Source organism: Heptranchias perlo, chromosome 18 (assembly GCF_035084215.1).
Source record: "Heptranchias perlo isolate sHepPer1 chromosome 18, sHepPer1.hap1, whole genome shotgun sequence".
Taxonomy (NCBI): domain Eukaryota; kingdom Metazoa; phylum Chordata; class Chondrichthyes; order Hexanchiformes; family Hexanchidae; genus Heptranchias; species Heptranchias perlo.
Genome location: NC_090342.1, coordinates 30,213,701 through 30,227,178, shown reverse-complemented (window position 1 = coordinate 30,227,178; position 13,478 = coordinate 30,213,701). Strand labels below are relative to the sequence as shown.

General features: G+C 39.9%; 1 protein-coding gene across 4 annotated transcripts in view; it reads right to left on the bottom strand.

The window, feature by feature from the left end:
• Positions 1–13,478, bottom strand: part of dusp16 (dual specificity phosphatase 16) — an 80,619-nt gene that overhangs the window by 31,109 nt on the left and 36,032 nt on the right. For all 4 annotated transcript variants that reach the window (XM_067999607.1, XM_067999606.1, XM_067999608.1 and 1 more), the window contains one exon: positions 3,182–3,320. In XM_067999607.1, coding sequence (XP_067855708.1) covers positions 3,182–3,320 — 139 coding nt within the window. The remainder of the gene's footprint in view (positions 1–3,181; positions 3,321–13,478) is intronic.

The window sequence follows — 13,478 nt, the reverse complement described above, 5'->3', positions numbered from 1 at the left end:
CAACCTTACCCCATTCAAAATATAATTATTACTTTTATTTTTTTTAAACCAAAGTGCACCATCTCAAATATACTTGCATTGATTTCCATTTGCCACTTTTTTGCCCATTCCGCCATCTTATCAATATCTTATTGCAGCTTTCTTTGGTCCACAGAATTATTTACTATGCCTCTTATTTTAGTATTAAATGCGAATTTGGACACTACTCCTTCTAGCCCTACATCCAAATTATTGATGCACACAGTGAACAGAAGCAGTCACAGAACAGAACCCCATAGGACACCACTACCCACTTCCAACCACTGAGAAACTGCCTATAACTCTTACTCTCTCTCTTTTCTTCTAACGAGTTTTTAATCCAATATTATATCCAATCCTCCCCTTCATTCCAAACCCTAATCTCCTAAAAACATCTCCTGTGTGACACCTTGTCAAAGACTTTCTCAAATATAATTGCTTCTAATTCCCCCTGTTGATTTCCCATGCTCTGACCATTACAAAAAATGTACTTTTTGGCTCATATTTAACATTACTCTATTCCCCATGATTTTTGTCCAAGCTAACACTTTGTTCCTTTATCTCACAGTCTTTCCCTGGTTATAACTGATTGATTTGATTTTCCCTCACGACTTCCTTTATTCTTTCTGCATACTATCTCTTACTACATTTTTAATTTATACATTAACCTCATCTATTTCTGCCTTCTCTATGTGCTCTGATAGCTTTTATTATCCCTGCCCCTTTTGCCAGTTCAATAGCTCCCTTCTTGTTCAGATATAGCCCATACCTGCAGAACAGCTCCCCTTTTCCCCAGAACTGGTACCAACTTCCCATAAAACAGAAACCCACTTCCTGACACCACCCCTTTAGGCATGTGTTGAATTTCCTAAACTTCCTATCCTTCCCTATTCTCGCACATAGCTGGTGGAGCAATCCAGAGATTTCCACCCTTGAAGTCCTGCCCCTAAACCTGTTTTCTAATCTCCTAAACTCCTTTTGCAAGACTTCAGGCCTTTCCTTTCCTATATTGTTAGCTCCCACATGGACCAGGGTGAGTGGCTGTTCTCCCTCCCCTTCCAGAATCTTTCCCAATCTTTGCAAAATGCCTTTTAGCGTAGAACCTGTGAGGCAACAAAGCATCTGGTCTGAACTATTGAGTCTCCTATTACTATTGCATTCCTAACTGAATTGCTAATCCCCCCCACACCCCCCTCTCTTGAGCCATCTCATATTTTTTGGTGTCACTGAAATCCATTTGATGGTCCTGCTTAAAGTCATCGTCCTTTCCACAGGAAGTCAGTGGTTGAGTTGTTGGAAAAGCCCTAGACAATTCCTACTCTAGTCTGTCCCTCTTCACTTTTCCTAACCTCTCTCTATCATTGCCAGCTCCCTCTATCTCAGCAGGATGACTACCTTCTGAAACTCTCTGAAAGAATCGCTCTCCTTCCCTGATGTGTCGAATTGTCTCCAACTCTACCTCAAGTTCTGAAATCTTGAACTCAAGTCATTTCAGTTGCAGCCACTTCCCACAGATATGTTTGAGTTAATGTCAACTACTGAAAACTCTCACATCCAGCAGGAACTATACATCATTGTCCCTGTGCTACTCTACGGACTATAATGTTAACATATTTGATTTTGAATTATGGATTCTAAGAGATTGCCCACAACTGTCATCAGACTAACTGGTCTATAGCTATTTGGTTCATCCTTCTTGAGCAAGGGTGTTACATCAACTGCTGTCTAGTCCCATGGCACAATTGGCATATTTGAGAATTTAAAGTTGTGGCCAGAGCCTCTGCTATCTCACCTGACTTCTTTTGACAGCCTAGGGTACACACGTCATCATGGCCCAATGACTTATCTATCCTGAGTTCTGCTAATTTTTTCACAACCAATTCCTTTTCTACAGCTAGCTCTATCAATTGTTACATATTCTTCTCTAGTACAGTTATGTTCTCAAATCCACCATCATTTATAAAAACCAATGCAAAATATTTATTTAATATCTCCATCATACCTTCAATTATACTCCCTTCTTTATCCTAGTGGTCCTACCTTCTCTTCAATTATTCTTTTACTTTATGTGCTTATAGCTATTACCTTTTATATTATCTACTAGCACTTTTTCCATATTCCCCTTATAGCCCTTCTAATGTCTCTTTTCACTTTCCTACTACACTTTTTATATTCCTCATGATTATCTTTACCCTACTTGTATTGAATATCTCCTTTTTAAGTTTCAGTTTAGTTTTAGTCTCACTATATTTCTCCATGTATCTCTGTACTTTGGAGTATCTGTTTTTCGCCTTATAAAATGTATTTATTTTGTACTCTACGGCCCCAATATTTATGGGTAGGCAAGGAGGGATCGGGGGCACCTGTTAGCAGCAGCCGGGAAACCCGGAAATACCAGGAAGGCAGAGGTCCTGGCAAATTTAATGGCAGAACATCATTAGAGCTTTTTTAATCAGTTTTCTGCCCAGCAGCCAGCTAGATTGAGAGGCTGGCCCCAGCCAGACGAGAAAGTCTGCTGTAGAAGGCAGCAGCCACGGATCGGAGAGGAAGGAGGGAGAAATCGCGGTGAGGGTACGGAAATCGGATCATGGGATGGGGGGCGGAAAAAAAGAGATCCCCCTTTAGTTCCTCCCCATTTCTCCTGAAAACGTTATAACCAGGAATATTACGTCCTAGTCTTGTCCAAACTTAAGCCATGTCTTTATTATAGCTACTATATCATAACCCTCCATAGTTATTAATGATTTTGTTTTGAATGCTTTGTGCATTCATATACATACCACTCAATTCTGATTTCAATTTTTTGGAATGTAGACTTTTTTTTAAACCTGGCTTTGTCATTTAATTTTTTGACATCTTCTGCCCCTTCCACAAGAGTGCTTTTATCTCACACTTTCATAGCCTGCACATAACAAATAGCTTTATGAAACCCATATCCTAAATTGGTTTCCAATCAAAACTGTTACAATTTTTGAAATAAAATTTGGTGAATGATTATAACATATACTTTACACTACTTAGATTGGGCATGAAAAGTAGTGTATTGCAATTTTTAAAGGTCAGTGGTTTCTGTATATTGTGTGTACAGTGTTTGGACAATTCTGCTTTCATTTACCATGTATTTTTTCTTTTGTAGAAAGTCTGAGATAATGATAAATCCTACCTATGAGGAGGGACACATTGTTAAAACTCTTCTCCAGTTTGCTCAGAAGAACAGAAAGAAAGCAGTCAGAGGAAAGCCCATTGACATCTTGCGTACACTGGTCATATACCACCACCTCCTGTTCACCATCAAACTCAATCTGTAATGGTAATGACAAAAATTGATTAATAGAAAGCAATGCCCACAATAGTCAGTGCAACTCGATCTCAATATACTAGACAGACATAATTCACTTTGTTTCTCTTTTCACGTATGAAATGATGTCTCTGTTTCAAAAGTTTCAAAGTTTCAGAAAGATGTGACTATTATTGTACTTTTTCAGCCCTTCTTCACTCACTACCAAATCTGTAAATCCTTCAATGTATAGGTTCTCCAATAACAGATGAAAAAAATTTCTAGAAACTATGATTCCAAAGCAAAGATATTATGAGTTACCCACAGACCTTGGATCAAATAATTTAGGAAGAGACTTAGTATGCCACTTCACAGTTTTCCCCAAACTTTTAAATAAAATTAGCATTTTAACAGTCCTAAAATCAAAATTGCTCTCCAATTATACATCAAAACTTATGATTTAGGAAGAACTCTGAAGCATTTTTCTTAAAACAAATCCCATGATAGCAGAGTGATTAAATGCACCCTTCTGTGTGACACTGAGCAACACAGACCAGGGCAATTCTGGATTCATTCCCTGATTTAAGCCGAGTTAGCTAATCTCAAGCAGAGAGATCCCACAATTAGAACTAGCATCCCTAGGTTAGTAAGAACGGCAAAACAATAAACAGCTTGCCATGACATCTTCTGTTGGACATGTGCATGCGTGGGTGTTAACTGAGCACTGGATCAGCCTCATCTGTGATGCACTTCACAGTTCCAATAGCCTGTTGACACTTGCCATCCAAGTTTACACTGAAAAATGACCACTTAGGTGTCTAATGACTGTAGAAACATATACTAGTATAAGCCACCATGGTCAGAAGGGAAAGAGTAAGAAAAACAAGATATTCAGACCTATATTAGGAACAACAGTAATTTTTCCGACCAATTACCATGGAGCTGAAAATTGTAATTCAGATGTAAATGGAAAATGGATTATTTTAGCTATTTATCAGTGGTGGTCTTCTATTTTCTGATACTTTAAGTCACAATCAAACAATTTCATCACTTCCAGTGCACTTAAAATTCATTCCACGCACCATATACCTGCAAGATTATAATTTAAGCTGCAATTTACAAAATCAAAACAATGCCAAAGTTAGGAATTATAGATGTTCTTTATTTGTACAAAAATGTTAACAAGAGTACTCAAAGCTTCAATATCCAAAAGGAAAGTATAAGCAACCAGACCTCATTCCTTGAATAGATGTTGACAGAAGGGATGCTGTGGGGCTGTTTTGCATTTCTGTGTTGAGATTTATTATGGTTTATGTATATAACATACATAATATTGAAAACGTTTATGTCTGTGTGTACTTCCTGTGTTGAATTTTCCATTATAAATTCCTATGTCCACATTTATAATAGAAACTACCTATGTAAATACTGTATTTACATCCTTCCACCTGCAGTGGTGCTGTAACATCTCATGTTTGTATCTCCCAGTTTCTCAATGTGTACTAGAGGCACACACAGAAGTCCCAGAATTTGCTGTCAAAACAACGGTGAGGGTAACGGCTTGCCGTTATTTAGGCACAAATACTACAACTTCAGTCGAGGGCAGATGCGCGATTAAACGCGGCAACCCAAAAGCTGATGTCCGAGATGCGCCACTCCACCGGTAGCTTCGCAAAAACGGCATCTCGCTGTCTGCTTCACCATTGAAATGCATGGAATGGCATGAAGTTGCTGTATTTGCGTGGTAGATACGAACTAAGCTCACCAAAGAAAGTTAGGGCTTGTCCAATTCAGTCTAAGTACCCTTTTAATGAAGTGATGTGTTAATTACTGCTAGTCAACCTCTCTGACACTGAAAATAAACTATTACTGGTGTGGAGTCTCATTCCTTCAGGTTTTAATAGTTGGAAATTTTAAAAATGTAACATTTTAAATTATTTTTTTTTAAACTTTCCCTTTGTTTTTTTCTGTCGCTCTTAATCCAATGTTTCTTTCCCTCTCTTTCTGTACCTGATTTGACATTAAATTGACCCACTCTGTTTTACATTTCCTGCTCAGTCCATGTGCTGTTAATTTCACAATCCTTCAATCTGATTGGTTAAGGAGATACACAGTTGCTTGCCCTGTTCACACAGGCCCCAGATGCCGTTTCCCTCGCTGCAATGTCATCACCTCGCACTTTCAGCAACTTGCCACCCAAAAATTTTTAAAACCTAAACATGCAAGGATAAGTCTAATTAACGGCAGATGCCATTCGATGCCCTGCCACAGCAAATTATGGGCCAATCTCTACTCCTGAAAATTCAGTCATTTTTGCACCAAAAATGTAATTATTCAATCATTTATATTAAGCAATATAAATAACAGTAAATGGGAAATTCAATGCTTAAAAATTGAATTATTAACTAATGTGAATTAAGCATCTAAGTTTAGACTATATATGGAAAACTGCAAGGAATGTGATACACCATCTATCATTTAATCCTACAGTAAGCCTAATTTGACTTTAAATTTAAAAAGCTTACCATAGCGTACAAAAGATAAATCTGTTTGCTAACAGAGGGAGGGTTATATTACGTCCAATTACAATGTCAGGTGTGTTCCAAAGGTGTTAAGTGTGTTATGGTTTCTCCACAATCTGTTCAGGAAATTTAAATAAGAATGTGGCAATTTTGTAAGGACAAAACAAATGCAGCTGTGCAGTTTGTTGTGATGGGACTAAAGTTCTTTGCAAAATAGTGCTTTGGGACTTGCTTGGTTGCTTAGTTGTAAGCATGGGTTTGACTCACCAAAAGTTGTCTTCTATACTTTTTTACTGCTTCAAAATTAAAAATCACAAAAAAATGTTTCTTATAAGAACAGTTACATAAACTAAGAGTTGACCATACGCCAATAGCTGAGAGTATCATTTGTTGAGGCTTCATCTGCTAAAATTACAACGACAACAAACTTAGTTTTGACTGTTAATACACTTAAATCTTAAAACACAAGCCAAGGAACATCCAGTTGCTTGGGCCAATATTGATGCTCACAACCATATTACCCAATTGTGAAATCAAGCTCATTTCACATTTATGAAAACATGTCTGTGATGCAGCATTTTGTGTAGATGAAAACTATACTTACTTTTTGCATTAAAAAGACCTCATTGCTACAACATAGGTGCTGAAAGTAAATATGGGGGGTAGAACTTGCTCCCGAAATAATGGAGAGCTCAACAGCACTCTTCATTTTTCATGGCGAAACGAAGGAGCATGTTGCGGCATTGGTACATGTGCAGTGAAATGCGAAAGTTGTGAACTTGCTCCTATCGATTCGCTGGCGATTTGACAGCTGTGAATTAAAGGGTCATCGCACGCTACAATCTTGGAAATCACTGAAAAATCGCAAACTTGCTCATCCGCCCAGCTGGATCGTAACTAATTACACCACCAAAAGGTATGCTTGAAAATACCAAGTCAAAACTCTTAATGACTGCCAAACAACTAAAAGTTAAATTTTTAAAATGTGGAGTCTCATAACTCCTTATTTTAATAGTTTTTGGTAGTTAAAAGAAATTAAAAATTAAAAAATGTTCATTAAAAAACTTTTCCCTTCTGTCTCTTTAATTTAATTCAATTATTTCTTGGCTTTTCATAAAAAAAAAATTTTTTTTTATTTACAATGACTTGCAGAATATTAATTTAAATGAATGAAGTCTGCTTGTGGGCGTGACTTTTCTTCCTGACTGATTTTGTGGGCGTCTTCCCATGCAAATCAACCCACACTATTCAGAGGTGGGTTGATCGCGCACATTTTTTTTTAAAACTTCAAAATCACGCAAGTCAACGCCATGGAGCCTGCAGTAAGTACGTTCGTAAATTTAATTTGCAGGAACTGCAGCGATCGTTGCCACACCGCTCTGCACGAATTCCGGCATATCATGTCATACCAGCTCATTAACAGTCATCATTTTAATACCCTTTCAAATATGGCATGGCATCTCTACTATGCTCTTGCATCCACTGTATAACAATTCTTTTTTTTTTAAATGCATTATAAAGAGCAAAACAAGTGGGAATGAGTTACGGCAATAATTTAGTCTTGGGGCTTTGCTGACACACAAACTGCTTGAGCTTCAGCCTTGCAGTTTAAGAAGTTGTCAGAAGCATTTGTCTAAATTACTGCCTTGCATCTCACAACTAGTCTTATCCTATATTTAAAGCGTGCTACAACATACCAGTCTGAAGGTATATTATTCGCTTCCAGAAGAGTAACTTCACAAGATCAGGTCAAATGAAGGCCCTTCAATCTATTTGATCTCATCGTTCCAGAAGATAAACCATACCACCCACTTGTTACAGCATCTAGTTGTTTCTTAAATGAGTCCAACGGTCTGGCCTCAATCACTCTTCCTGGAATCCCATTCCAATCCTTGATTGCCCTCTGTGTAAAGAAATACTACTTGACATTGGTCATAAAATTGCCGCTCACAATGCTGAATCAATGCCCACTTTCCCTGCTGTTTTGGCACATCAAAGTATTGTTTTGGGCATTTCTTTAGCCCATTAAGTATCTTATATACCTCAGATATCTGAGGCTGGAGAACCCTGGCTTATCAAGTCTTTCATCATAGCGTCTCCCTTTTTCTTCAGAGATCAGCCTCATTGCTCTCCTCCGCAATCTAATGATGAGATGGTATCTTATATCAGGGACCAGAAATATACACAGTACTCCAATGTAGCCTGATCAGGGTACTATACAGCTACAGAATGACCTCTGAGGATTTGAACATAACTAAATTACAAATATAGGGGGAAAAAAATTGGATAGGGCCTATTATTGGGTGGGGGTAACGTGATCCGCTATTACCCCCCTGTAGCCCCTGTGCAGGCAGGACAAGACTTTTGTCAGGCCTGAGGACTTATCTATAAGCAGCCTTCCGAATCAGCGTTGACATGAGGACTTTCAACCAGCAGGGGAAGCCCAATCTCTTAAAGACAGTCTGTCTCTTAAAAATCTCTTAAAGGTAACTGGTACCAGTGATTTACTGAAAATAACAGTCTGCTGTCTGCACGGAGATCAGACATCGCACATGCAAAACACAGATCCCGTCCCTGTTTACACACTGATGAGTTATGTTAAATCATTGAATAAAGGTTGCGCACTAAATCCCACATCATCCAATCTGCATGCCAGACCTCACCAATTTGCCAATCTGAGTTTGTACCAGGCCTGCAAGAGTCCATGCATCACGGTTCTCTGCTAATGCACTAGAGGCCTTGGTGCAAGAGGTGGATAGAAGGAGGGCATCCTATATCCGCGGGGTCGAAGGTGGGGGGGGGGGGGGGGGGGGTCAAGAGGCCCTCCAGACATATAACCAAAAGGCAGTGGGAGACAAAGTCAATACCAGGCGCAAAGCATCATGAACATGGATGCAGTGCAGGAAGAAGTTCAATGCTTTGACGAGTGGTCAAGGTGAGTGAGGTCAACTGTCAAGTGGCATCTTCTACCAACTACACCACTAGCCGCATCCATTGCTCCATGCACTACACCCCCCCATCACCCACATACCAACAAACTCTTTCCATCAGTACTCAACTCTTCCAATCAGGTGCTTCCTCTCACCCTTACACATTACCATGGTTGCAAACCACCCACCCACAACTCGCAGGCCACACACACTGGCAGCTATTCAATCATGACAGGCACATCACCCAGACACAGGTCCCGCTTTCTTGCAGAAGGTGGCGCATATCAGGAGGCAGCAAGTGGCAGTGGCATTTAGCCCCTCGAGCGTGTTCCGCCATTCAATGAGATCATGCTGGACCTGTGACACAATGCCATATACCCACCTTGGCCCATATCCCCTAATACCCTTGGTTCACAGAAATCTATCAATCTCAGATTTAGAATTCATAATTGAGCTAGCATGAACTGCCGTTTGCAGAAGAGCATTCCAAACTTCTCCCACCCTTTGCATGTAGAAGCATTTCCTAACTTCACTCCTGCAGGTCCTGGCTCTAAATGTTAAGGTATGTCCCCTAGTCCTAGTATTCAAGTATAGGAGACCTCCAAAAACAGTTACAAATATCTCGGCAGCCAGAAGCAATAATCCAACCGCTAACCCGTAAATTTTGCATGGCCCCTTTAAATAGCCCTGGTAGGGTCCTCCAAGCACTGAGACATGTTCAGATGGTCGGGGTTAAGACTGTGCATTGAGTTGAGCATTGTACACCATTTTGGGACTTATCACTTTAAATCAGGGTTCCACACTGACTGAATCCATTTTCTCCTTTACATGCTTCCGGCGTTCGATATTTGCACATGCTCTAGCTCCTATACCAAGATGGAGTCCGGCGCACATCATGGTGGAAACGTACGTGCGCAGCCAAGACGCCATCTTGGATGTTGGAGAGGCCGTGTAGCGCCGAAACAACAGGCTCTACATGGCCCAATTTAGCGCCCATAACCTATTATCCTATTTGCTTCATTTACCACTGCCTCACCTGTTTTATATCATGGTGAGCGACGAATCAACACCCCTAGGGCCCCTTGGTAAGTTCTATCCCATTCAGGGAGTACAAGTGCCTCTTATTTTTTACTTTCAATAGAGAACAGTTTGCATTTTTCTGTATTTAATTTCATTTGCGACTGATCAGCTCAGATGTAAACCCTGTTGAGCTCTTTTTGCAAGATCTTGACTGCCTCAGATTCCAAAGTCCCACCTAGCTTGGCGTCATCTGCAAATGTAACTATTTTACATCAAATGACATTCAAAAGAGCTTCAAGCATGGACGCCCTAGGGCACCCTCTCAGTGTCCTAGCTTCACTTACGACTCAGCTTCCTTCCCTTTCGACTCAGCTTCCTTCCCTTTAGCCAGTTACTAATCCATGTCTTACCACAGATACTCAACGACCTTAATTGGTAAAGAAGTTTCTCAGTAATTTATAATAAACCTTTGGGAAGGCAAGGTACGCTATGTCATATGGCTTCCCACCGTCAATCTGTGATGTCTCTGTTACTCATTCTCACCACAAAATAGGTAGATTCCATAGGTGATCCCACCTTATCCAATATCAGAAATGTAACTTATGCATTTAGTGTAAGAGATATAGCAAGCGTTATTTTCCACCTTCAAAAGGTGACAGGAGAACTTGGTGGGTAACCCAGATATTCTCCAGTAACAGATTACCACAGATAGCAGAATTATTCAATCAAAATATGCTAACCCATACATGACAGTAAATGACAAGTTGTGGTTCATAAGGCACTCTTCAGCTTATGGAAATTGCTATCCACGTGAAGAAGAGCAAGTGTTGTGGAAACGCCTGAACAGTAACAGTGACATTGTAAATGCATTCAAAAACAATACGTTTGTGATTTTGCTACACAGAGCAACCAGAGCAATACTGCACCGATACGATTTTTTCCATGTTCCACAACAGACAATTTTTATGGCTTGTTCAGGATTGCTAATTTCTGCTAAATTATGTGCTGCAGACCCACATCCACCAAGAGCTGAATTACAAACCTTACAGCTGTCAGAGCAAGTGCGAGGGAGAGAGATCGCCCGAGCAAAATTTGAAAAGGTAGGAAGAAGGATAGAATGCTAATGCACTATAGCACACAAGCCCCTAACTATCAATTTCAATGAGAAGCAATCACTATTCAAATTTATGCTTCAGATGTTTGTGGATACTGGCTAGAAATCAGTAGACTTTCTGGAGTCTAAAGCATAATTGGAATTCTGCAGTTCAGGTAAATTGAATTACCATTTTCCTTTCAGATCTCACTTCATAAAAGAGCTCGAGATGTTGACCAAAAAATGATTGAACCATAGAACCGATACAGCACAGAAGGGGGCCATTCAGCCCATCGTGTTGGCGCCGGCTTGAAGAACAACCAGGTGCCCATTCTAATCCCGCCTTCCAGCACCCAGTCCGTAGCCCTGCAGCTTACAGCACTTTAGGTGCAGGTCCAGGTACTTTTTTAAAAAAAGGAGTTGAGGGTCCCTACCCCTACCACCAATTCGGGCAGCGAATTCCATACACCCACCACCCTCTGGGTAAAAAAGTTTTTCCTCATGTCCCCTCTAATCCTTCCGCCAATCAGCTTAAATCTATGTCCTCTAGTTCTTGAACTCTCCGCTAGGGGAAATAGGTACTTCCTGTCCACTCTATCTAGGCCCCTCATAATTTTGTACACCTCAATCAAGTCTCCCCTCAGCCTCCTCTGCTCCAAGGAAAACAACCCCAGCCTATCCAATCTCTCCTCGTAGCTGCAATTTTCAAGCCCTGGCAACATTCTTGTAAATCCAGCAAACCTTCTATTTCAATATGAGAGGCAACATCTTAAGATATTGGGCAAGAAAAAACAAACTTACATTTATATAGCACCTTTCATGTCCACAGGATGTCCTAAACTGCTTTACAACCAATGACTTTTGAAGTCTAGTCACTGTGGTTATGTAGGCAAAAGCAGCAGCCAATCTGCACACAGATAGGTACCTCAGACAGCAATGAAATAAATAAACAGTTAATCTGTTTTAGTGGTGCTGGTCGAGGGAAAAAAAGTTGACCGGAACACCAGGAGAACTCCCATACTCTTCTTTGAATTGTGCCACAGGATCTTTTACATCCACCTGAACAGGCAGGGAGGGCACGGTTTTAACGTCTCATCCAAAAGACTGCTCCTCTGACCCTGCGCAGCACTGTCCGAGTAATGCACTGAAGTGTCTCTTGAACGCAGAACCTTCTGACTCAAAGGCAAGAGTGCTATCAATGAGCCAGGGCGACACCTTAGAAATACCTACAGTGCTAATGTATAGCTTTCATCAAAAGCTTCTACAACAATTACAGCTATACAGCAGAAACAGATACCCTTCTAGTTTTAATCCTGCTGTTGCTGTAACAATGACCCATATCAACTAAGGTGTAACTCACTGGATACAAAAGTACTGTAACACATGTTGAATTGTTCTTCATGGACAGTGTAATTCTTTTTTTATCCCACACGTAAGATTTTATTTTATTTCCTTTCTTTAGATTTTCCTAAACTATGTACTATTTCACCAGGTATAGTGCAAACTGGGGAATTGTGATCACAATTTAGGTTGTTACCCACTATGGTATTGCATTTTGTAGCGTGAGAATGCCTAATCACAAGTTACCTAATTAAAGTCTTTGTGTTTGTATAAATTTGTTCGACAGAAACTGATTTACAGAAAATGAAATGAAACAAAACAAAAACTGACATTTCAAAAAAAAAATGCTTTGATAAATACAGTGTTTTCTGGATTCAAATGAAATTTGTAGTAAGGGTAGCATAGTATTGTAGTGTACTGGAGTTCCAATTGTTGCCAAGGGATTGCCAGGATTAATGTTTGGGTTTGCAGTTTTCCACACAGTGAGTTTCTCATCTTAACCACAGTGTTGTTGAAAAGTGCTTAGAGGAGGCCAAGTGCTTCCTAAAGGTGAGTGAAATAGAAAATCAAAACATCAACCATACCAAACCCGTAGCAACTGGCTACATAGCAACAGCGGGTCCTCAGCCTGATCGCTGGGACAAGGAAAGGGTGAAAAAAAAAACAAATGAGAGCTAATGTGTCAGCTTGGAGGCATTATGAGCCCAACTGTGTGAGGGTGAAGAACATAGTTACAATGGCACAAATCAATGAAGTACCCTGAGGTAATGAGTACATCCACTTTTGTTGCAAAGCTCAACCAGAACCAGAGTTGAATTAACTGCTCCAAAGCAGTTCACTAATTATGTTTGAATCAGTATTTACCAATTAATACTCCACAAAAAGCCATTACAGTACTGTTCACAGTTAACTATACTCCCCATTTTTGAGCCCCAAAAATCCAAGTGCAGATCATACATGTAATTTAAATATACTATATATTTAAAAAAGCAATGGTTCCAGTCCTAAAAACACTTCTGAATCACTACTCTCCCATTTTTGGTCCTTTAACCAATTTCCTTTCCCTGATGCCACCTTCTCTTAATACTTTATGCCTCAATTCTCTCAACAAGTCTCCTATGTGCACCTTATCAAATGTCTTTTGTAAATCCATATACACGATATCTACTACATTTTCTTTCCCAATACACTTGGTTATCTTCTTGCTGATAGCAGTAATAGCTGTATTAGCTTATGAATTGCCAGGGGAGCTCTTTTTCAAATGGGTAGACTCAGTA